This window comes from Lampetra fluviatilis, chromosome 37, assembly GCF_964198595.1.
Source record: "Lampetra fluviatilis chromosome 37, kcLamFluv1.1, whole genome shotgun sequence".
Classification (NCBI taxonomy): Eukaryota; Metazoa; Chordata; class Hyperoartia; order Petromyzontiformes; family Petromyzontidae; genus Lampetra; species Lampetra fluviatilis.
Window position 1 is genome coordinate 11,884,874 of NC_136311.1, and position 24,956 is coordinate 11,909,829.

Below are 24,956 nucleotides of genomic sequence, written 5' to 3' on the forward strand. Positions count from 1 at the left end.
CATCTTATAGCCTCATCGCATTCCTAATTATTCTGATCCTGTTTATTATAATAACGTACAACCCTGTTGATACATTAACACTCAGCAGCAGCAGCAAATGGAAATGTAAAGAGACAAGCCACAGCAGATCGACTGTGGCCATGGCACCCAAACTATGGACCAAACAGTGAAGCCACTGCGCTCCTTCAACAGCAGCAGCAGGAGTCGAACTCTCTCCCTGCCATAGCCCCCTCGTCGTGACAGCAGCAGCAGATCTCCACGTTGCCACTGAGCCCCTGATCCACACCGCTGCTGCTGCTGCCACTCGCAACGATGTCAGAGCGCAGCAGCAGGTGATGAGGCAGGCGATGAGGCAGAGATCGCATCAGCTCTGGGCCCCAACACCCCCAGACCCGGCGCCTGGCACACTACGATACCACCACCACCACGCACTGGGTTGTACACCCACACACACCACACACACAACACACACGGACCACACAGTACACACACCACGCAACACACACACCACACACACCACGCCACACACCACGCACACACCACACACACCACACACCACGCACACACACCACACACCCCACACACCACGCACACACACCACATCACACACACCACGCACACACCACACACACCACCACCACACACCACACATACACCACGCACACACACTACACACACCACGCACACACCACACACACCACCACCACACACACCACACATACACCACGCACAAACACTACACACACACCCCACACACACCACACATCACGTACACACACCACGCACACACACCCCACACACCACATCACACCACACGCACACACCACACTCACCACACACACTCACCACGTACACACACACCACACACCCCACACACCCCACATCACACACCACACACAGTCCCCGGGACTCGTTCGCGATACGCGGTGGGCGGCTCAGCTCCGCCCTGACTTTTCGAAAAAAATAAAAAAGACGCAATTATATATTTATTTACTTGGGTTGAAGGCCCATCGCAGTTTCCGGATCTGGCGTGTTCCGGGTGCCGAGTTTCACTCAGCCCAGCCCGGCCCAGCCCAGCCCAGCCCGGCCGCAGAGACTCACGCGGAGACTCACACGGGGAGAGAGAAAGAGGACAGGAGGAGGAGGAGGACTCTGCCATCTTCGTCACCCTGTGAAGCTCCGCGTCGCTCCTCATCCTCCACCTACTCCGCCGAGGCCGCCGAGGGCCGCGTCGCTCTGCCGACGGCGGCGCGGGGGACACGAGGCGGCGTCTGTGTGGAGCCCGCCGCGCGCTGACGGGCAGAGAGGGGGGGGAGCGAGAGGGGGGGGAGCAGCAGCAGCAGGGAGAGAAGCAGGGAGAGAAGCAGCAGGAGGAGGGAGGAGGAGGCTTTGCGAGGAGGAAGAGGAGTCTGAGTGGTCTTTGTGAGGGCGCTCTCCCCTCGCTCCCCTCGCGAAGGGATCCCGCAGTCGAGGTGCTGCTCGAGGGCCTCGGCGCCTTCGTCGAGGAGTCCCCCCCGAGGAGGCGGAACCGTCTGGCGAGAGGCGTTCATCTCGGCGCTGGCGAGCGGTGTCGAGTCGGGGACCCGTGAGGAGGCAGCGGCAGTAGCGGCAGCAGCAGCAGGAGGAGGCGGCAGGAGGAGGAGGAGGCCCCGGCTGCCCGGCGGACGCGCCGCCTCTCGTGGCTCCAGCGGCGGCAGTCGCAGTCGGCGAGACGCGCGCGGCTCCTTCGCCAGCCTCGTCCGCCTCGCTCGCCAGACGCCGATCGGTTAATTTATAGTTCAATTTATAGTTCAATTTGCAGTTCAATTTATAGTTCAATTTGCAGTTCAATTAGTATCGGCGCTGGGTGTCACCAGGGCGGGTCGCGGTTCTTATCGCTGCCGCCAGACGCGGCGCGGAGCAGGCGGCGCGCTGCTGGGCGCGGAGTCGGTGGGTGGCAGTGGCCGTGTGAGTGTCAGTGGTCAGTGGCCGTGAGTCAGTGAGTGTCAGTGTCAGTGAGTGTCAGTGGTCAGTGGCCGTGTGGGTGGCAGTGGCCGTGAGTCAGTCAGTGTCAGTGAGTGTCAGTGGTCAGTGGCCGTGAGTCAGTGGCCGTGTGTGGCCGTGAGTGGTCCCGATTGGGCTGGGGGTTGACTCTGTGGGTGTTGCAGTGGCGAGGTGAATTTGCGTGGTAGCCGTTCGTGTTGCCAAGGGGTTGGTGGGTCGTGGAGGGGGTGGCGTTGAACTGCCGCGACTGCTGCTGCTGCTGCGGCAATGGCTCGCGAATACGACCACCTCTTCAAACTGCTCATCATCGGAGACAGCGGTGAGTGACACACCACCAACAACCCCACACCACACCACCAACAACCCCACACCACCAACAACCCCACACCACACCACCAACAACCCCACACCACCAACAACACCACACCACACCACCAACAACCCCACACCACCAACAACACCACACCACCAACAACCCCACACCACACCACCCATAACCCCACACCACACCACCCATAACCCCACACCACACCACCAACAATACCACACCACACCACCAACAACCCCACATCAGAGGTCTCACTCCGAATCAGCCGGGTGGCATCATCTTTACATCGGCTGCGTAACGCTGCTGCTGTGTGGAAGCTACCTGGTCTGGCGCTCCGCACGAAGCTTCGGATCTTCTCGGCCACGGTCATGCCCTCCCTTCTCTACGCTTGCGAAACGTGGACCCCTCTAATGGAATATGTTCACCGGGTGGAAACATTTAGGCTGGCCTGCCTACGATCCATCCTGGGTTTAACCTACAGGATGGATTGTGTGAGGAGCTCTCAAATCCTTGAAAGATCTGGACAAAGTCCCATCGGTGAGCTCCTCCGGCAGGCAAGGCTGCGTTGGCTGGGTCATGTAGCCCGCATGCCCAGCCACCGCATGCCGAAACAGCTTTTGTTCGGCCGGATCGAGGGGGCTAAACGGGCGCGGCACGGGCTAGAGAAGAGATGGAGTGATGTGGTACAGGAGGACGTGGAGCTGAGTGGACTTGCCGATGACTGGTACCAGCGGTGTCAAGATCGGCCTCAGTGGAGGAGGCTCGTGAAGGACGCTACTGGGCAGTTGGAGGCAGTCGCCCTCCAACAACAACGGAGGGCGGAGGAGCGACGCTCACAACGACGAGCGGAGCGCCGGGTGGCTAAAGCACAGCAAGTTCAAGTTAGCGCAGTAGGGGGCACAGCTTGTGCATCTACCAGTAGTCATCGCAGTGGGCCAACCAGTGGCACCTGCAGGGTCAGTCCCGAGACCTCCTGTCAGCAGCGAGCCTCCCGACACTTCACGTGGCAGCCTCAAAGTGCACCTAGCCTGGCACAGGCGTCGTGGCGACGTCACCGCCACTGAGTGGCGAATGGTGGCTGTCTTGGTGTTGTCAACGTGGTTGTAGTCTTAGCGCAGTGCCGTGTTAAAGTCTAGGCCCGTGCTGGGGGTGAACAGGAAGCTGCTGTACTTGGTACAGTGCTGTGTAAACTGCTGACACTGCGCTGTGGTATCGCTCTGCGCCACTCACGGCAACACCACCGGCTATGATACACCGCCACGAGACTCGATCTCCTGCTCGCACTACCCACCAATACGCAGCAGCGATGGCAGGAGAATAGGCGTTTACCATTATCCAGCAATAACACGGGGCTGTGCAGAGGGTGAAGACGCCAGATAGACACCCGTGGCATCAAGTCTGCATTAACCACACAAGCATGTGGTCAGACATGGCTCTGATTATATATTACATGCATGGAGTGTGGTGCAGGTGTGTATGGTACATGTACTGTGTGTGGAGCAGGTGTGTATGGTACATGTACTGTGTGTGGAGCAGGTGTGTATGGTACATGCACGGAGTGTGGTGCAGGTGTGTATGGTACATGTACTGTGTGTGGAGCAGGTGTGTATGGTACATGCATGGAGTGTGGTGCAGGTGTGTATGGTACATGTACTGTGTGTGGTGCAGGTGTGTATGGTACATGTAATGTGTGTGTGGTGCAGGTGTGTATGGTACATGCACGGAGTGTGGTGCAGGTGTGTATGGTACATGTACTGTGTGTGGAGCAGGTGTGTATGGTACATGCACTGTGTGGTGCAGGTGTGTATGGTACATGTACTGTGTGTGGTGCAGGTGTGTATGGTACATGTACTGTGTGTGGAGCAGGTGTGTATGGTACATGCACGGAGTGTGGTGCAGGTGTGTATGGTACATGTACTGTGTGTGGAGCAGGTGTGTATGGTACATGCACTGTGTGGTGCAGGTGTGTATGGTACATGTACTGTGTGTGGAGCAGGTGTGTATGGTACATGTACTGTGTGTGGAGCAGGTGTGTATGGTACATGCACGGAGTGTGGTGCAGGTGTGTATGGTACATGTACTGTGTGTGTGGTGCAGGTGTGTATGGTACATGTACTGTGTGTGTGGTGCAGGTGTGTATGGTACATGTACTGTGTGTGGAGCAGGTGTGTATGGTACATGCACTGTGTGGTGCAGGTGTGTATGGTACATGTACTGTGTGTGGAGCAGGTGTGTATGGTACATGCACTGTGTGGTGCAGGTGTGTATGGTACATGTACTGTGTGTGGTGCAGGTGTGTATGGTACATGTACTGTGTGTGTGGTGCAGGTGTGTATGGTACATGTACTGTGTGTGGTGCAGGTGTGTATGGTACATGTACTGTGTGTGGTGCAGGTGTGTATGGTACATGTACTGTGTGTGTGGTGCAGGTGTGTATGGTACATGTACTGTGTGTGTGGTGCAGGTGTGTATGGTACATGTACTGTGTGTGTGGTGCAGGTGTGTATGGTACATGCACTGTGTGTGTGGTGCAGGTGTTTATGGTACATGTACTGTGTGTGGTGCAGGTGTGTATGGTACATGCACTGTGTGTGTGGTGCAGGTGTGTATGGTACATGTACTGTGTGTGTGGTGCAGGTGTGTATGGTACATGTACTGTGTGTGTGGTGCAGGTGTGTATGGTACATGTACTGTGTGTGTGGTGCAGGTGTGTATGGTACATGTACTGTGTGTGTGGTGCAGGTGTGTATGGTACATGTACTGTGTGTGTGGTGCAGGTGTTCATGGTACATGTACTGTGTGTGTGGTGCAGGTGTTTATGGTACATGTACTGTGTGTGTGGTGCAGGTGTGTATGGTACATGCACTGTGTGTGTGGTGCAGGTGTTTATGGTACATGTACTGTGTGTGTGGTGCAGGTGTGTATGGTACATGTACTGTGTGTGTGGTGCAGGTGTTTATGGTACATGTACTGTGTGTGTGGTGCAGGTGTTTATGGTACATGCACTGTGTGTGTGGTGCAGGTGTGTATGGTACATGTACTGTGTGTGTGGTGCAGGTGTGTATGGTACATGTACTGTGTGTGTGGTGCAGGTGTTCATGGTACATGTACTGTGTGTGTGGTGCAGGTGTTTATGGTACATGTACTGTGTGTGTGGTGCAGGTGTGTATGGTACATGTACTGTGTGTGTGGTGCAGGTGTGTATGGTACATGTACTGTGTGTGTGGTGCAGGTGTGTATGGTACATGTACTGTGTGTGTGTTGCAGGTGTGTATGGTACATGCACTGTGTGTGTGGTGCAGGTGTGTATGGTACATGTACTGTGTGTGTGTTGCAGGTGTGTATGGTACATGCACTGTGTGTGTGTTGCAGGTGTGTATGGTACATGCACTGTGTGTGTGGTGCAGGTGTTTATGGTACATGTACTGTGTGTGTGTTGCAGGTGTGTATGGTACATGCACTGTGTGTGTGGTGCAGGTGTTTATGGTACATGTACTGTGTGTGTGGTGCAGGTGTGTATGGTACATGTACTGTGTGTGTGGTGCAGGTGTGTATGGTACATGTACTGTGTGTGTGGTGCAGGTGTTTATGGTACATGTACTGTGTGTGTGGTGCAGGTGTGTATGGTACATGTACTGTGTGTGTGGTGCAGGTGTGTATGGTACATGTACTGTGTGTGTGGTGCAGGTGTTTATGGTACATGTACTGTGTGTGTGGTGCAGGTGTGTATGGTACATGTACTGTGTGTGTGGTGCAGGTGTGTATGGTACATGTACTGTGTGTGTGTTGCAGGTGTGTATGGTACATGCACTGTGTGTGTGGTGCAGGTGTGTATGGTACATGTACTGTGTGTGTGTTGCAGGTGTGTATGGTACATGCACTGTGTGTGTGTTGCAGGTGTGTATGGTACATGCACTGTGTGTGTGGTGCAGGTGTTTATGGTACATGTACTGTGTGTGTGTTGCAGGTGTGTATGGTACATGCACTGTGTGTGTGGTGCAGGTGTTTATGGTACATGTACTGTGTGTGTGTTGCAGGTGTGGGCAAGAGCAGCTTGCTGCTACGTTTCTCAGATAACGTCTTCTCAGGTGAGCCGGCACTTTCAATACACGAGCCACGCAAAGACAAAGATTCCCCCTTGTAGCCTTGAACAGACTGGGGGCAAGTGCTGTTAGCGAGTAGCAGCACCTCATGAAGGCCGGCACGGCTCACGAGGGGGTGGGTGGCCAGCATCACGCCTGGCCGCCTTTGTCTCTCCAGTGGCGACGTTTATACACAGCACCAGGTACTCATTTGAGGCCGAGTCAACCTAGGGGAGGCCCAAGGACCGGTTCAGAAAATCGTGAGCGGAAATCGAACTCTGGTTCGTATCCCAGCGCGCTAAGCACTGCACCACCACTCCCACACAATGACATCCCACACAAGCGCCGATACGCACACAATCACACAAACTCAAGATCTGATAATAAACCGTTCCATAACCGCACACACACAATCGTGCACTCACACGCACTCTATAATTGCACACACGACCACGCAGGCATGCAGTCACGTGTCTGTCAGATGCAGGAATCTAAGGAGGATTGAACCTGGATCAGTGGCGTAATTACATTATCAGTGGCATGGTAACTACATTATCAGTGGTGTAACAACTACATTATCAGTGCCGTAGTAACTACATTATCAGTGGTGTAGTAACTACATTATCAGTGGCATGGTAACTACATTATCAGTGGCGTAGTAACTACATTATCAGTGGCGTAGTAACTACATTATCAGTGGCGTAGTAACTACATTATCAGTGGCGTAGTAACTACATTATCAGTGGCGTAGTAACTACATTATCAGTGGTGTAACAACTACATTATATCAGTGGCATAGTAACGGCATGACCAGTGGTGTAGTAACATTTTCAGTGGCGTAGTAACTACATTATCAGTGGTGTAACAACTACATTATCAGTGGCGTAGTAACGACGTTATCAGTGGCATATTAATGACATTTTCAGTGGCATAGTAACGACGTTATCAGTAGCATAGTAACGACATTATCAGTGGCATAGTAACTAACATCTATGGCGTAGTAACGACGTTATCAGTGGCATATTAATGACATTTTCAGTGGCATAGTAACGATGTTATCAGTGGCATAGTAACGATGTTATCAGTGGCATAGTAACTAACATCTATGGCGTAGTAACTAACATCAATGACGAAGTACCGAAAGTAACCAGGGTCGTAGTAACTGCGTTATCATCAGCTCAGGGGGTGCAGCAATCGGTCACGTGGGGCCCCCAATGTTGTGATTTGTCTCTTGGCGGCGGCTGCACCTCGAGGCTGTTGGTCACAGCCTGTCTTGCCCCCATCGCGTCGTCGTCGTCGCCACGCTCACGGTCTTGAACATGCATCACTCTAGGGGAACACTCACGGTCTTGAACATGTATCGCTGTAGGGGAACACTCACGGTCTTGAACATTCATCACTGTAGGGGAACACTCACGGTCTTGAACATGCATCACTGTAGGGGAACACTCACGGTCTTGAACATGCATCACTCTAGGGGAACACTCACGGTCTTGAACATGCATCACTCTAGGGGAACACTCACGGTCTTGAACATTCATCACTGTAGGGGAACACTCACGGTCTTGAACATTCATCACTGTAGGGGAACACTCACGGTCTTGAACATGTATTGCTGTAGGGGAACACTCACGGTCTTGAACATGTATTGCTGTAGGGGAACACTCACGGTCTTGAACATGCATCACTCTAGGGGAACACTCACGGTCTTGAACATTCATCACTGTAGGGGAACACTCACGGTCTTGAACATTCATCACTGTAGGGGAACGCTCACGGTCTTGAACAATCATCACTGTAGGGGAACACTCACGGTCTTGAACATTCATCACTGTAGGGGAACGCTCACGGTCTTGAACATTCATCACTGTAGGGGAACACTCACGGTCTTGAACATGTATCGCTGTAGGGGAACGCTCACGGTCTTGAACATTCATCACTGTAGGGGAACACTCACGGTCTTGAACATGTATCGCTGTAGGGGAACGCTCACGGTCTTGAACATTCATCACTGTAGGGGAACACTCACGGTCTTGAACATTCATCACTGTAGGGGAACACTCACGGTCTTGAACATTCATCACTGTAGGGGAACACTCACGGTCTTGAACATTCATCACTGTAGGGGAACGCTCACGGTCTTGAACATTCATCACTGTAGGGGAACACTCACGGTCTTGAACATGTATCGCTGTAGGGGAACGCTCACGGTCTTGAACATTCATCACTGTAGGGGAACACTCACGGTCTTGAACATGTATCGCTGTAGGGGAACACTCACGGACTTGAACATTCATCACTGTAGGGGAACACTCACGGTCTTGAACATGTATCGCTGTAGGGGAACGCTCACGTTCTTGAACATTCATCGCTGTAGGGGAACACTCACGGTCTTGAACATGTATCGCTGTAGGGGAACGCTCACGGTCTTGAACATTCACTGTAGGGGAACACTCACGGTCTTGAACATGTATCACTGTAGGGGAACGCTCACGGTCTTGAACATGTATCGCTGTAGGGGAACACTCACGGACTTGAACATTCATCGCTGTAGGGGAACACTCACGGTCTTGAACATGTATCGCTGTAGGGGAACACTCACGGTCTTGAACATGTATCGCTGTAGGGGAACACTCACGGTCTTGAACATGTATCGCTGTAGGGGAACACTCACGGTCTTGAACATGTATCGCTGTAGGGGAACACTCACGGACTTGAACATTCATCGCTGTAGGGGAACACTCACGGTCTTGAACATTCATCGCTGTAGGGGAACACTCACGGTCTTGAACATTCATCACTGTAGGGGAACGCTCACGGACTTGAACATTCATCGCTGTAGGGGAACGCTCACGGTCTTGAACATTCATCACTGTAGGGGAACACTCACGGTCTTGAACATTCATCACTGTAGGGGAACACTCACGGTCTTGAACATTCATCACTGTAGGGGAACGCTCACGGTCTTGAACATTCATCACTGTAGGGGAACGCTCACGGACTTGAACATTCATCGCTGTAGGGGAACGCTCACGGTCTTGAACATTCATCACTGTAGGGGAACACTCACGGACTTGAACATTCATCGCTGTAGGGGAACGCTCACGGTCTTGAACATTCATCACTGTAGGGGAACACTCACGGTCTTGAACATTCATCACTGTAGGGGAACGCTCACGGACTTGAACATTCATCGCTGTAGGGGAACGCTCACGGTCTTGAACATGTATCGCTGTAGGGGAACACTCACGGTCTTGAACATTCATCGCTGTAGGGGAACGCTCCGACTCCACAAAATGCAGCCACTACCGCTCCATAGTTGTCGTGTCTTTTTGCAAGATTGTGTTACCGCTCTAATTACATTAAAATAAAACGTGCAATGCAATTAAAGCATTTTCCATTTAAAAAATGAATTTAAACCGCGTTGTGAATAAGTTGTTCTTTGACACTGCTGTTGGTGGTTGTCAAGGTGGATGGGCCCCCAACTCGTCGCTTTGGCCACCAGGGGGAAGGGGTTGGTGGGGCAAGGCCCCCCCCCCCCCCGCCTGCCCCCCACGCCGCTCGCTACGCCACTGGGCTGGGATGGCTGTACATCACGTGCAGTCATAGGCCTCATCGTCAGAATCAGAATATTTATTTAGACTACAGGAGGAATCCCATGAGTTTAAAGCTTTTTTAATTTTTTTACAGATACCCAGTAGGGGCACAGGGCTGTACAATCCTTCGCAACCCAACTTCACTCACCCACATTGACCAGCGTGGTGAAGTATGGATGAAATAGCCCTCGCTGCCTGCACAGCATGGGAGTAGGGAGTCCCTCATCCAGCAGTGGAGGATTTACAAACTGGCTGTGCATGCACAATTCCACACACAAACACAACACGCATTCAATCACAACGACCTCCATCACACACACACAACATACGCTCAGATACAGACCCTTGCACACAAAGCACATACACACTGCATGAGCCAGTGAGCATAGTGACTCAAATGTATTGACCTTTATACAGACCCACACCTTCAATTGCAGTGACAAAGACAAATGCAAAGATCCGCCGTGTAGCCTTAACAGACTGTTGGGGCAAGTGCTGTTAGCGAGTGCTGTCGCCTATGAAGGCCGGCACGGCACTCAAGGGGGGTGGGTGGCCAGCACCACGCCCGGTCGCCTTTGTCTCCCCAGTGGCGATGCTTACACACCGCACCAAGTACTTATTTGAGGCTGAGTCGACCTAGGGGAGGCCCAGGACCTATTCAGATAATTGTCACCGATGTTGGCCGTGAGCGGGAATTGAACTCGTGTGGCCGGGTTCGGGGCTAACCGCTACTGCACTACCGCTTCACACGCGCACCACCTCGGTGTACTGCTCAACACAACTCCACAGTGACGCAGCGACACACGTCTATGGTTATATATAGTGACACACCTACACAATCACACGCACACACCCACCCTCGCCTAAATCTAAGTTTATCCCATCCAGTCAGACTGACAACCTTGTCACTGTCAAGGCGTCATGTTTGTGGCGTTAATGATACGGCAACTGTGAGGCAAGTCACATGTAAACATTGGACTCCTAGCCGTCAAATCAACAAGCCTCGCTGCTCAAACATCATCCCTTGGGCTGGCATTCTACTCCCATTGGAGACTAGACAGCGGTGGAAATTCCACATTCCCAGACTATCCATTGGATGATGACTGTTGACAGTAGAGGGATAGTGATGATGGTGATATTGTTGATTATGCTGATAACAGTGATGATGTTGATGGTGATGATACAGCAGTGATGATGGTGGTGATGTTCCTGATGATCATAGTGGTGATGGTAGCGATGTTGATAATGATAATACAGTCGTGATTTCACGATGGGAGTGATGTTGATGATAGTACAGTAGTGATGTTCCTGATGATAATTTTGATATTGATGTCCCATGACGATTACGGGGATGATGATGGTGATGCTAATGGGGGTGATATTCATGTAGAATGATGGTGTGAGTCACCCCTGACCAAGATTTGAACTCTGCGACCTTTCTATTGTCAGCCGAGCACTTTGACCCACGGAGACCTGATTGGACATGTACGCCGTTCACTCGTGGCGTTTAGATTGCGTCAAAACCACGCTATCATCATCATCATCATTATTATTTGCCTTGGAAATTTCTTCTGCAGTACGCACCCAAAGGAGAACGGACACAAGGCAACTCTGGCCAGGTAGTCCCAGAGTTGAACGATGTCACGCGATCTTTAACATCAACCCGTCAAGCCACATAGCCCACAGAGCTATGTGGCTTTTTTCAGTTGCGACCTGGCCATAATTGTTAGCTCAATGAAGTGGCTTATCATCATCACGTGGAAATTGATAGCAGCCATATACTCTAAACACGTGGTGATGTTGATTCTCAATGTGGAGTGAAAAACCGGAGGACCTGGAGACAAATCCGCGTGCCCACGGGGGGGAGAGAACTCCAAATACACAGCAGCAGCAGGCGTCGGGGTCGGGATTGATCCCACGTCCTCCTGTGTACCAGGTGAGGTAGTTAACATATCCTGGCCACCGTGGTGCCCCTGCAGTAATAACCAGGGCAGCCACCAGATTGGAACCGCGAGCCACGAGCAGAGTGAGGCACTGCTCTGCGAGCATTCCGAATGCCCTCGGTGTCTCGTGGCGCGACCCCGATCGCGCGTTTGGAGTATCGTTCCCAAAACGAACGAAAAGTGTTCTCCATTCGCCATATTACTGCACGCGATTTTTCTGCTTGACCTTTTGACCCGTGCGACTCGGTGACCCTGCGATGACGTGACCCCCAGGTAGTCACATCACGACCATCGGGGTCGACTTCAAGATCCGGACGATGGACGTGGGCGGGGAGCGCGTAAAGCTGCAGATCTGGGACACGGCAGGGCAGGAGCGGTTCCGCACCATCACCTCCACGTGAGCGCCATCACCGACACAGTCGCCCGTATCGGCACGGTCGCACATATCCGTACCGACGGCAGCACTTGCCCCGCAGTCTGTTGAAGGCTGCACGCGTGGTGACCTTTGTGCGCGTGTGTGCGTGCGAGCAGGTACTACCGCGGCACGCACGGCGTGATCGTGGTGTACGACGTGACGAGCGCAGAGTCGTTTGTGAACGTTCAGCGCTGGCTCCAGGAGATCACGACCAACTGCGAGGACGTCTGCCGCATCCTCGGTGAGCACGGAAACACGGAAACCTCACGATTCGCAAACTCTCTTAAATGTTTACCAAGTGAGCTGTCTAGCTCCTTTTCAGACAAGTCACCTGGGCCACAAGTGATAGCGCAACAAAGCAGCTTACCATCATCGCGTTGAAATCGTTTATAGCAGCCAAATACTCTAAACGCACGTCGATTCTAAATGTGGAAGGAAAAAACCATAGGACCCGGAGAAAAAAATCCAAGAGCTACCTGCTAGAAATATAATATATATGTCATGTAAATATATACTACAGACTGTAGAAATTGTATGTGGGCATGAAGGTGGTGCCGTACTCTGGCTTGCCAGGGGAAGGCAGTACAGCAAAGTGCCGAATAATCTATCCCTTTGGTGTGGGATAGAGCGTTGCCCCCTCGCACACACACGTGGGTTTCCTGCAGGTGCTCCGGCTTCCTCCCACTTGTATAATGGACTTGGGCTTTCCTGGATAAATAGACAATTATGCTTCAGTCATCTTTGTTCGTTAATATTCTGGAATTGGGTATTTGTGATAAAGAAGCAACCACACAGAATTCCCTGAATTTTAGATGCACTTTGTGGCTAATTGGGGCCTACATTGTCATCAGAGGGTAGTGCAGCAAACTACACAGTTGTAGACCGAACTGTGCTCCCTGCCTCCACCAAATGGCCCACACGACCGGGGAGACAGAGATAATGACGATCGCTGTGGGTGTGGGTGTGTGTGTGTGAGCATGTGTGTGTGTGGGTGTGTGTGAGCGTGTGTGTGTGTGGGTGTGAGCATTTGTGTGTGATGGGTACAGTAGGGGGCACAGGTGGTGCATCAGCCAGTCGTCTCAGTCAGCCAACCCATGGCACCTGGGTCTGTCCTGTGACCTCCTGCCAGCGGGCGTTCGACACTTCACGTGAACTTAACGTGCACCTAGCCTGGCACAAGCGCCGCGGTGATGTCACCACCACTTAGTGGCGAATGGCGGTTGTTGTTGTTGTTGATGGGCGCCGATACAGGTGGGGTAGCGCTGCGCTCCGAAACCCACACATGGCCAACATCAGTCATTATTATCTGAATTGGTCCTGGGCCTCCCCTAGGTCGACTCGGCCTCAAATGATTACCTGCTGCGGTGTGTAAACATCGCCACTCGGGAGACAAAGTGCTGCTGGGAGTGGTGCTGGCCACCCACCCACCCCCTCGTGCGTCGTGCCGGCCTTCATCTACACAGCCTGCTAAGGCTACGCGGGGGATCTTTATGATGGGCGCTGTCTCTCTCTCTCTCGTCGCTGTGCGAAGTGGGAAACAAGGACGACGACCCGAACCGGAAGGTGGTGGAGACGCAGGACGCACGCCGCTTCGCGGAGCAGATGGGGGTGCGACTGTACGAGACCAGCGCCAAGGACAACATCCACGTGGAGGACGTGAGACAGGGGGGACACACGGGGAGAGGGACACGGGGAGAGGGGGACACGTGGAGAGGGGGACACGGGGAGAGGGACACGGGGAGAGGGGGACACGGGGAGAGGGGGACACGGGGAGAGGGGGACACGGGGAGAGGGGGACACGGGGAGAGGGGGACACGTGGAGAGGGGGACACGGGGAGAGGGGGACACGGGGAGAGGGGGACACGGGGAGAGGGGGACACGGGGAGAGGGGGACACGGGGAGAGGGGGACACGGGGAGAGGGGGACACGGGGAGAGGGGGACACGGGGAGAGGGGGACACGGGGAGAGGGGGACACGTGGAGAGGGGGACACGGGGAGAGGGGGACACGTGGAGAGGGGGACACGGGGAGAGGGGGACACGGGGAGAGGGACACTGGGAGAGGGGGACACGGGGAGAGGGGGACACGGGGAGAGGGGGACACGTGGAGAGGGGACACGTGGAGAGGGGGACACTGGGAGAGGGGGACACGGGGAGAGGAGGACACGGGGAGAGGGGGACACGGGGAGAGGGGGACACGGGGAGAGGGACACTGGGAGAGGGGGACACGGGGAGAGGGGGACACGTGGAGAGGGGGACACGGGGAGAGGGGGACACGGGGAGAGGGGGACACGGGGAGAGGGGGACACGGGGAGAGGGGGACACGGGGAGAGGGGGACACGGGGAGAGGGGGACACGGGGAGAGGGACACTGGGAGAGGGGGACACTGGGAGAGGGGGACACGGGGAGAGGGGGACACGGGGAGAGGGGGACACGGGGAGAGGGGGACACGGGGAGAGGGACACGGGGAGAGGGGGACACGGGGAGAGGGACACTGGGAGAGGGGCACTGGGACACGGGGAGAGGGGGACACGGGGAGAGGGGGACAAGGGGAGAGGGGGACACGGGGAGAGGGGGTCACGGGGAGAGGCGGGTGGAGACATGAAGAGAGGCGGGGGAGCGATATGGAGAGAAGGGAGAGACAGATCGGTGGGAGAGAGGTGAGCTAAGCGCATGGAGAGGTAGGGGAGAGATGCTGGGCAGAGAGAGATGGGCAGGGAGACGTGGCGTGGTGGAATTGAGACGAGACACGGGCATCCCAGGGTTGTTAGAGGTCATGCTGATACACAGACAGGTAGAATCCGAGGGAGATTTGAGAAGGCAAGATTGTGATACGAAAATGGCATAAGAAAAGGTTTTATCAAGTGGGTAAGGTACACACATCCACAGCAATGAACGGGATAACACGAGACGGTTTTTGATGTGGCATGGCAGTCGGGGAAGATACGAGGTTCCAGAGTTATCGGGAGACGCAGGAAGGTGTTATGAGAAACGAGCGGTGGGGGGGGAGATAGGAGGGGGAACGTACGGGGGGTGAAGGGGGGAGGAGGCACGGGAAGCAGCGTGGGAGTCTCGTGGTGAGTAAACTGTTTTGTATTTCACCAGGTGTCAGCCACACTGTGTTCTGTAGCTCTTTGTCAGAAGCGACGTGCCCATCACAAATGATAGCTCAGCCAAGCGGCTCATCATCACGCGGACATTAAAAGCAGCAGCCACATTCTCTAAATGCGCGTTGACGTCGATTCTATTTGATTTGACGTCTGCGCTCGTTCTGACCGCCGCCAGATGTTCAAGGCCATCACGGACCTGGTGCTGCGGGCCAAGAAGGAGAACCAGGCCCGCATGCAGCAGCGGGCCGCCGGCGACGTCGTCAAGATCGGCCGCTCCTCGGGCCGCAGCCGCGGGAAGTGCTGCTGAGCGTCCCTCGCCGCTCGCTCGGCCTCGCGGCCTCACGGCCTCGCGGCTCGACCTCGCGGCCCGGCCTCGGGCGGGGAAGGGGCGGGCGGCGGTTCGGGGGAACTGCTTGGGTGTCGGGAGTCCGCGGGAGAGGTTTCGGCGGAGGGGCTGAAGGGATGCGAGCAAACGGGGAGGGGAGTGGGGATCGGGGCAGAGGATTGGGGCGAGGAGGCTCTTGAAGCTCAAGATGGCGGCGCGGTGATTTCGCGACTAAACCGCACGACGGCAAACGCTAGGCGTGCCTTAGTTTGGCTCGATGAGCCACGAGGCTGTCGCAGATTGAGCATCGTCGTTGACCCGGCTGCCGACACGGGAGTGGGGGGGGTGTAGGGAGGAGGTTGGGGGCCAACCGCGACTCGGCGGTGGATTTTTGTTTCTTTTCCCATCGGCCCCACGAGCCGCCCCCCGTCCTCCAAGCATTCTCATTTTGTCGTCTTCGTCGTCGTTTGTATCGGGGGTTGTCGGGCGGGGGGTTCGCAGGCAAGTTTGCCAAAAAGATAAAATAAGAATAATGGTAATTTGAGAAACGTGAAATGAGTTGAGAGACATTTTAACCGTGAATTTGGGAGGAGTGCAGAACTTAACGAGACGGGGAGGGCACTTTGTGCGCGACGCGCCGTTAGCCGTACTGTACATAACCCTTAGACGTACTGTACATAACCGTTGCTGCGCGCAAATTGCACTTTTCAACCGATGCCAACTCCGCCGTACAAATGTCCAATTTTGTTGAGAAAATAAATAAAATAAATAAAGAGACTTTTTATCAGCACTCAAATCGTAAAAGTCTTTTGTCGTTTTTATCGCAGACTCCACGCCAGGGAGAATATAAACAAAATAACTAATTCTCCCCTTGCCGTCTTGAAAATTCACGTGGCCAGGTGGGTTCACAATGGCCATGTCAGAGCCACTGTGAATCCCATATTTAATTCTTAAGGGCTGAGCCTTAAAACTAAACAAAAAAACTACTTTTTTATTTTACCAGGTACAGCCCACAGCTTTGTCGCTCTTATTCAGAAGTGACATGGCCGCCACAAAGGATAGCTCAACGAAGTGGCTCATCATCACGTGCACATTTATAGCAACAGACAAATGTTTTAAACGCATGGTGATGTTGATTCTTAATGTGGAGGGAAAAACCGGAGGACGCGGAGAAAAATCCACGCTACCACAGGGAGAGACGCAAATATCCAACAGGTGTCCAGGTTGAGATTGACCCTACGACCTCCTGCTTACAAGGCGAGGTAGTAAACATCTCGCCACCGCGGGACTCATCTATCCCACAGGGTTATTCTAATGGCCAGGACACCCATCCCAGTGTTGCTGGGACACCGTAGGTTTGAACCCCAGGGGCAAGGAGCTCTGGGCGAGGGGGATGAGACGGTGGCCTTGTCACAGCCACGGAGCCAGCGGCCTCCTCTCCGTGCACCCCCTCCTCGTGCGCCTGTGGGACAGGGTTGGTGGGACAGGGTTGGTGGGTCAGGCTTGGTGGGTCCCACGCGGATTTGGGAAATTCCCAAACTCTCTGCTGCTCGGGAAGACGCCAGCGTGAACGTGGGATCACGAACCCGTCTGTGCGGACCTTGCCTTCGCGTTATCCCCTCGTGCGTGAGGTTTCCATCCAGGCTCTCTGTTTCTGTCTCTGACACGCTTGAGAAATATTTGTTCACGCAAACAATAATCAGGAAAAAATCGGCCGAACAATCGAGAAAGTTGAATTGGATGTTTATTCAGGAATACCTCGGCGAGCCCCAATGGTGAGAGCGGCAGCTGCAACGCGGTGCTGTCGGGATTCAGGTGGGCGGCGCCAACCGCACATCTCGCCGCGTGGGAGTTGAAGGATTTTTGGATTCTCCCCCCCCCAGCCTGTGGGGTAGGGCACTGTGGGCCATGTCAGCGTGGATCACCACGCGCCCCCATTGTGTCGCTGTGCTTCCTCCCCTCCCCACACAGACATCCCTGTTGTCCATCCCTCTGGGCCCACCGCCTCGTCCCTCGGCACCAACACTGTCCACACGTTACATCATTACGCACACATCACACCTCCCCACCACCATCATCGCCTGTGCACGCCGCAGTCCATCGGCGCAGGGTCGCGTGTGGCGCGCTCAAGTGTGTGGGGGAATTGTTGCAGGCCACAACGATCTCTGCCGTGATCCGCCAACCCCTGGGTGGATTCCTGTCGCCCCCCACCACGACGAGGGCCGTGCGAGCGGCAGGGCTGGGAGGGGGGCTGCTCGCTCCAGGCACTTCTCAGCAGAGGTGGCGGCAGCAGCTAGCAGCCAGAGCCGTCGCTTTGAGGAGGGTGCAGCGGAGCGCGGCGGCGACAAACAAAGACGAGATGGCGACTTGCAAACCGCCTCGTCAGAGGACTCCATCCGTTTATCGTGGTGGTCTATGGTTGGTGATGGTGGTGGTCGTGATGGTTGATGGTGGTGGTGCTAGGCGGGGGCCCCAGCCAGGCTGCTGTGCCGTGCTGGACTCGTGGGGGGGGGGGGCTCGTGGGGGCTCCCCTCCACTGGCGGCTGCTTGGGGCCTGTTGGGAGAAACGTCTCCACATTCCTGTGGCAGGAGCCAACTTCTGCCCTGGGAAGGTGGAATTCCCACCACTGGGCTCACTCATGGGCTGCTGACGGATGAGCGCCCTCCACCACCCCCACTATGTGGCTGAGACGCATCGCGCTTGGGGGGTGGAGTGGTGGCACAGCGGTTAGCACACAGCACTCGCCCCCAACAGCAAAGTTCCCCCCCCCCCACACCCCGGTGAGCGGCTACCATCAGTGGCGAGCGACATCCCAAGTGGACCTGGGCCCCCCCCCCCCCCCTTCAGCCACCCTCACCGACCAGCGTGGTGAAGTATGGTCAAACAACCCCCGTGACCGAGGCAGCGGACAGGTCTTCGTCGCCACTCGATTGGCCAAGAACCCCCCCCCGGTGTTGTTGCCGTCCCCAGAATTTACGTGAAGCCGGCAGGCAAACAACCCCGTGCAGGGGACGAACCGTGGCATCGGCTCGTTTCGGCATTTACTCAACCGCAGCAAGCCTCGTGGTGTGGCCGACGTCGACCCACCGGCTAGAACGTCACAGCTTCACGAGGCAGGTGACGCATCAGTCGTCGTGGGAGGGGGGGGGTATCGCTGTGATGATCGATGTCGCTGCATCTGTGAATGGGGGTATGCTCCCTTCTGAGTGGTGGCCACAGTCTCTCCGCACGCTGCCCGCAGACAGTTTTCTACTTTCCACCTGTGCAGTAAGTCGACAGCGCGCAGCCACCGCTCGTGACGGTCACCTGCAGCAATAACCGGAATGCGAGTCGCGTGCGGAGTCACAGGAGCAGTCCCAGCCGACACCATCTCGCACTCGGACCCAGCAGAGGCGTCGTCCTTTATTTAACCACTCGAGGGCCCGGCCGGCCTCCCCAACGGTGCTCGGTGCGCTGCCCACTCGCTCGGTGCGCTGCCCGCTCGCTCGGTGCGCTGCGAGGGAGCCACGCCAACATCGACATCCGAGACGTCCAGCCGGTGACACCGCCACCACCAAAACAACAGACAAAGATCCCCCCGTGTGGCATGTTAACAGAGTGTTGGTGCAAGTGCTGTTGGCGGACAGCACCTATTAAGGCCGACACGGGACACGAGCGGGTGGGCGGCCAACACCGCGCCTGGCCGCCTTTGTCTCCCCAGCAGGGTGACGTTAACACACCGCACCAGGTACTCATTTAAGGCCGAGTCAACCTAGGGGAAGCCCAGGACCGGTTCAAATAATCGCCAGTGGTGTTGGTGGCCCCGAGCGGGAATCGAACCCGGGTCGTTGGATTCGTAGCACAGCACGCCGACCGCTGCACCAACTCCAGCACCACCAGCACCACCACCAGCACCACCAGCCTCTATTGGCAAAGGTTTCTGCCAATGTTGCCAACTGGACAACACCACCATGTGTTTAAAATTAACAGCTCGCACCTTGCAGAGAATTTACCGCAGGACAAAACATCCCCCCCCCCCATTGTTACTCAGATGTCCGGGCAAGGGCCGCCAGGCCTGGATTTGCCAGACGTCGCTTTTGGAACATCATCCGTTCGCTTTTTCTGAGCTCCAATCGACTTTCGCTGACGATTTTATTTTGTTTAAACGCTTTTTTAAACAATTTATTTTTAAATCACCATTGCCCCTCATTCCCTACAATTTCAGGAATTGAGATCTAAATAACACAAAACCACAAGGCCTAGAAAACAAGACGAGTTGTACATTAAACCACTTCGTCGTCATTTTTCTGTTTTATATCTTAAACCGCGTTTCCCTACGAACGCAGCATTATGAAATTCCCGTGTCAAAGGTGACCCCAGAATGTTGCTGGGTCCAGAGTGAAAGTTCTTGGGTCAAGGGTTATGTATTGAAGAGGCAGTGTGTGTGTGTGTGTGTGCGCGTGTCCGTGTGTGCGCGTGTCCGTGTGTGCTCGTGTCCGTGTGTGTGCGCGTGTCCGTGTGTGTGCGTGTGTGTGTGTGCGTGTGTGTGCGCGTGTGTGTGTGTGTGTGTATGTATGTGTGTATGTGTGTGTGTGTATGTGTGTATGTATGTGTGTATGTATGTGTGTGTGCGTGTGTGTGCGTGTGTGCGCGCTATCCCTTGACCCGCGTGAGGCTGCCAGAGTCCGTGTTCCGGGTTCCACTGCCCCCTCACTTCTCCTCCCCCTCCTCTCCTCCTCACCCTTGACTCCCACCCGCTGCGGCCTAGTGGCTGGCCGAGGGGAAGCCACCGCTTTGCCCAGGCGAGCCTGGATGGTGGCGGTGGGGTCCGAGTTACGGACGCCGCCAGTCCGGGAACTGGCTGTCGGGCATTGATTTGTGCCGATGTCTGGTGGCGTTGTGCTGCGCAGTGCTGACAGACCAAACGCCGAGAAATGTGTCCAGGGTTTGCTCTGAAGGAGAAATTGTGACAACGCTAATTGGGAGCGGACATCGGGAAAGTGCGCAAAAGGGACCGTGTAAAGTCTGTTTCATATTCGGCGTTGCGATGGACGTCGTGGTTGGAGCGCGAGATTATATACGCGGCCGCCAGTAGCCATAAACCACCACCACCACCATCATCCCTCCGGGGTGGAATTGCCACCTCTGTTGGTAATCCTGAAATCCAGTTGTGGAAATTCCACATTCTTAAAACAGGGGCCAGTCTCTCCGGCAGGACAGTCGCAGCTGAATCCCCACGGAGCGAGTTCTTCCCGTTTCGGTCGATGGCGGAGGAATCAAGATGACGATGATCATGATGACGAGAGCGATGAAATCATGATGACCGTCATTGATTGTGATGATCATGAGAATTAAAATGGAAACAAAGGATGTGGTGAGAAGTTGCCTTTTCGCGATTTAGCCCCCTGGGATTTGAGGAACTCTCACGGTTGCGTGCTTTGCGATTCAAGAATCAAATATTTGTTTTTCCACCGTCGAATATAGCGCCTCTCGTGGCTGCAGCCGTCACGTGACCCCCAGTGAGACGACGCCCCGAAGGTGGAACGTCACATAGCGCATCGGCAGCAGCAGCGACGACTCCGACAACGATGATCGTGATGATCGTAACGCCGGTGATCAAGGCAACAGTAGCGGGGTAGATGATGATGGTGGTGGTGAAGACGGCCGTTGATGGTGGTGATCAAGACGACGTGACAATGCCAATGATGACGACTTTGGCGGTGGTGTTGATGGGTTCAGAACTCCGTGGCCGAAACCACCGGTGCGAGGAAGAAGCAGGAAGAGGAGGAGCGGCGGAGGTCGGAGGAGGATGAGCTCGGGGAGAAGGAGCAGTGGGAGGTGGAAGAGGGGTGGGATGTTGAGGGGGAGTGGAAGGTTGAGGAGGAGTGGGAGGTTGAGGAGGAGCGGGAGGGGGAGTGGGAGGAGGAGTGGGAGGTTCAGGAGGAGCGGGAGGGGAAGTGGGAGGAGGAGTGGGAGGTTCAGGAGGAGCGGTGCTCGTGCCGGCGGGCGGGCGAGGCCGTCACGTGAGGATGGTGTCGTCGATGTGCTCCGAGGGCTCCGGCTGGCTGGCCAGCTTGCGCAGCGAGCGCTTGCAGCAGTCGTTGAGCAGCTCCAGGCTCGTGGGGTCCAGCTCCTTGGACATGGCCTAGAGGGAGCGACGGCGAGTGAGGACGGTGTCTCCTCGCCCGGCGGTGATAATCTCTTCTTCCGGTGAGAAGCTCCTCACTCGGTGTATGACCGGTGATGGTGGTGGTGGTGCTGGTTACGGTTGTGTTGGTGGTGACGGTGGTAATTGTGGTGGCGGAAGTGGTGGTGACGGTGGCGATGACAGTCGTGGTGGTAACGGTGACATTACAAGAGTGTTGGTGATGGTGGTGGCGGTGACAGTAGGGGAGGCGGTGGTGACGGTGACGACGATGGTGGCGGTGGTGGAGACGGCGAGTGTTGGCGGTGGCGATGGTCACGGTAATGGTGGCGGCGGTGACGGTAGCATCGGTGGTGGCGACGGCAGCGGTGGTGACGACGGTGACGACGACGAGGGGGCCGGCGTGCCGTGCTCACCTGGCAGGTGGCGTCCCCGTGGCGCAGACGCAGGAGGCTGACGAGCGCCAGCTCGCTGGCGGCACGCACCGCCGTGTTCTTGTCCTTGTAGCCGTCCAGCAGCGCCTTGAGCAGCGGCTTGGCGGCGCCGGCGTCGGCCGCCTCGGGGCCCGGCGCGCGGTGCACCCAGCACGACACCTGCGCCGCCACCAGCCGCACCTCGCTCGACTGGTGCTGCAGGCCCTGCGGGGTCGAGCGGGCGAGAGGGGAGGGTGGTACGCGGTGGGTACGTTGGCGCGTGCGTGGGTGGGGTAGGCGGCGAGCCGGTGTGTGGATGGGCGGCTGGGAGAGGGTGGGGTGAGTGAGCAGGGTGGGGTGGGTGAGTGAGCAGGGTGGGCTGTTGGAGAGTTGAGTGAATAGGGTGGGGTGGGTGAGGAGAGTAGGGTGGGTGGGGTGAGTAGGGTAGGGTGTCGGTGGGTGGGTGGGACGGTGTCGGTGGGGTGGGTGAGTGGAGTGAGGTGAATGGGGTGGGTGTGCGCGAGTGGAGTGGATGAGTGGGGTGAGTGGGGTGGGGTGGGATGAGTGGGGTGGTCTGGGTGAGTGGGGTGGGGTGAGTGGGGTGGGGGGGTGGGTGAGTGGGGTGGGTGAGTGGGGTGGGTGAGTGGGGTGGGTGAGTGGGGTGGTCTGGGTGAGTGGGGTGGGTGAGTGGGGTGGGTGAGTGGGGTGGGTGAGTGGGGTGGGTGAGTGGGGTGGGTGAGTGGGTCTGGGTGAGTGGGGTGGGGTGAGTGGGGTGGGTGAGTGGGGTGGGTGAGTGGGTCTGGGTGAGTGGGGTGGGTGAGTGGGTCTGGGTGAGTGGGGTGGGGTGAGTGGGGTGGGTGAGTGGGTCTGGGTGAGTGGGGTGGGGTGAGTGGGGTGGGTGAGTGGGTCTGGGTGAGTGGGGTGGGTGAGTGGGGTGGGGTGAGTGGGGTGGGGTGAGTGGGGTGGGGTGAGTGGGGTGGGGTGGGTGGGGTGAGTGGGGTGGGGTGAGTGGGGTGGGTGGGGTGAGTGGGGTGGGGTGAGTGGGGTGGGTGAGTGGGTCTGGGTGAGTGGGGTGGGTGAGTGGGGTGGGGTGAGTGGGGTGGGGTGAGTGGGGTGGGGTGAGTGGGGTGGGTGAGTGGGGTGGGTTGCGTTCTCCAACACGGGGCGACACGCCGCTCTGCCAGGGTGCCCAATGGATTTGAAGCCAACGGCGCAAGTCAGAGTGACGTCGCCAACGGTGACGACGACAACAACGACGACGACGCAACGCGGGAGATGCAGCAGCAGGAGGCGGCACCTTGACGAGCACGGTGACGAGCTTGGGAGAGAAGCCGCCGCCCCCTTCGCGCTCCATCTGGTGCCTCGTCAAGTAGCCGGCCGCTCGCACGCCGCTCACCGCGATCAGCACCTACAAATACAAAGATCCCCCCCCCCGTGTAGCCTTAACAGACTGTTGGGGCAAGTGCCGTGAGCGAGCAGCAGCACCTGTGAAGGCCGGCACGACGCACGTGGGCGGGTACCCAACACCGCACCCGACCACCTTTGTCTTCCACCTCGTCTTCTCCTCCCCCTCTCCCCGTCTCCACCCTCTCTCCCAGTCTCCACCCTCTCTCCCAGTCTCCACCCTCTCTCCCAGTCTCCACCCTCTCTCCCAGTCTCCACCCTCTCTCCCAGTCTCCACCCTCTCCCAGTCTCCACCCTCTCTCCCCGTCTCCACCCTCTCCCAGTCTCCACCCTCTCTCCCAGTCTCCTCCCCTTCTCCCAGTCTCCACCCTCTCCCCCAGTCTCCACCCTCTCCCAGTCTCCACCCTCTCTCCCAGTCTCCACCCTCTCCCAGTCTCCACCCTCTCTCCCAGTCTCCACCCTCTCTCCCAGTCTCCACCCTCTCCCAGTCTCCACCCTCTCTCCCAGTCCCCACCCTCTCCCCCAGTCTCCACCCTCTCTCCCAGTCTCCACCCTCTCTCCCAGTCTCCACCCTCTCTCCCAGTCTCCACCCTCTCTCCCAGTCTCCACCCTCTCTCCCCGTCTCCACCCTCTCTCCCAGTCTCCACCCTCTCTCCCAGTCTCCACCCTCTCTCCCAGTCTCCACCCTCTCTCCCCGTCTCCACCCTCTCTCCCAGTCTCCACCCTCTCTCCCAGTCTCCACCCTCTCTCCCAGTCTCCACCCTCTCTCCCCGTCTCCACCCTCTCCCAGTCTCCACCCTCTCTCCCAGTCTCCACCCTCTCTCCCAGTCTCCACCCCCTCTCCCCCATCTCCCCCACTCCTCACTGCGCTCACCCGGTCGGCGTTGGCGTTGGCGAGGATGCAGTCGAGGACGCGTGGCGCCCGCTCCGGGGAGCACACCGCGCTCGGGCACGACTTGAGCGCCACGCAGAGCGCCAGAGCGCGGCCGGCGCGTGTCATCCAGTCCACCGCCTGCTCGCTCACTGGGCACGCAACACAAACTATGAACAAGACCGTTGGGGCAATCGCTGACTATGAAGCTAGGTGCGTGTGTCCTTGAGCGTGTATACTTGAGTGTGTGTGCATCAGTGTGTGTGTACTCGAGTCTGCGTGTGTGTGGCGAGCGGCAGTGGAGCGGTTAGCGCGCTGCGCTACAAACCCAGCCACCCGGGTTCGATTCCTGCTCATGGCCAA

The 24,956-nt window shown here is 56.4% G+C and overlaps 3 protein-coding genes across 5 annotated transcripts in view; 1 reads left to right on the forward strand and 2 right to left on the reverse strand.

Moving 5' to 3' along the window:
• The window catches only part of ABHD11 (abhydrolase domain containing 11), a 15,492-nt gene extending 14,420 nt beyond the window's left edge, over nucleotides 1–1,072 (reverse strand). For all 3 annotated transcript variants that reach the window (XM_078873885.1, XM_078873884.1, XM_078873886.1), the window contains exon 1: nucleotides 995–1,072. In XM_078873885.1, coding sequence (XP_078730011.1) covers nucleotides 995–1,011 — 17 coding nt within the window. In that variant the 5' untranslated portion in view covers nucleotides 1,012–1,072. The remainder of the gene's footprint in view (nucleotides 1–994) is intronic.
• LOC144945387 (ras-related protein Rab-35-like) lies at nucleotides 933–16,578 on the forward strand. The gene is made up of 6 exons (XM_078873888.1): nucleotides 933–2,302; nucleotides 6,349–6,399; nucleotides 12,206–12,329; nucleotides 12,464–12,588; nucleotides 13,879–14,003; nucleotides 15,631–16,578. Exons 1-6 carry the CDS (start codon nucleotides 2,251–2,253, stop codon nucleotides 15,760–15,762), a joined length of 609 nt encoding a protein of 202 aa, XP_078730014.1. The 5' UTR covers nucleotides 933–2,250; the 3' UTR covers nucleotides 15,763–16,578.
• Nucleotides 16,579–20,243: 3,665 nt separating this feature from the next.
• The window catches only part of GCN1 (GCN1 activator of EIF2AK4), a 48,406-nt gene continuing 43,693 nt past the window's right edge, over nucleotides 20,244–24,956 (reverse strand). Inside the window, 4 exon segments of the mRNA XM_078873883.1 lie at nucleotides 20,244–21,905; nucleotides 22,322–22,543; nucleotides 23,616–23,726; nucleotides 24,597–24,745. Coding sequence (XP_078730009.1) covers nucleotides 21,780–21,905; nucleotides 22,322–22,543; nucleotides 23,616–23,726; nucleotides 24,597–24,745 — 608 coding nt within the window. The 3' untranslated portion in view covers nucleotides 20,244–21,779.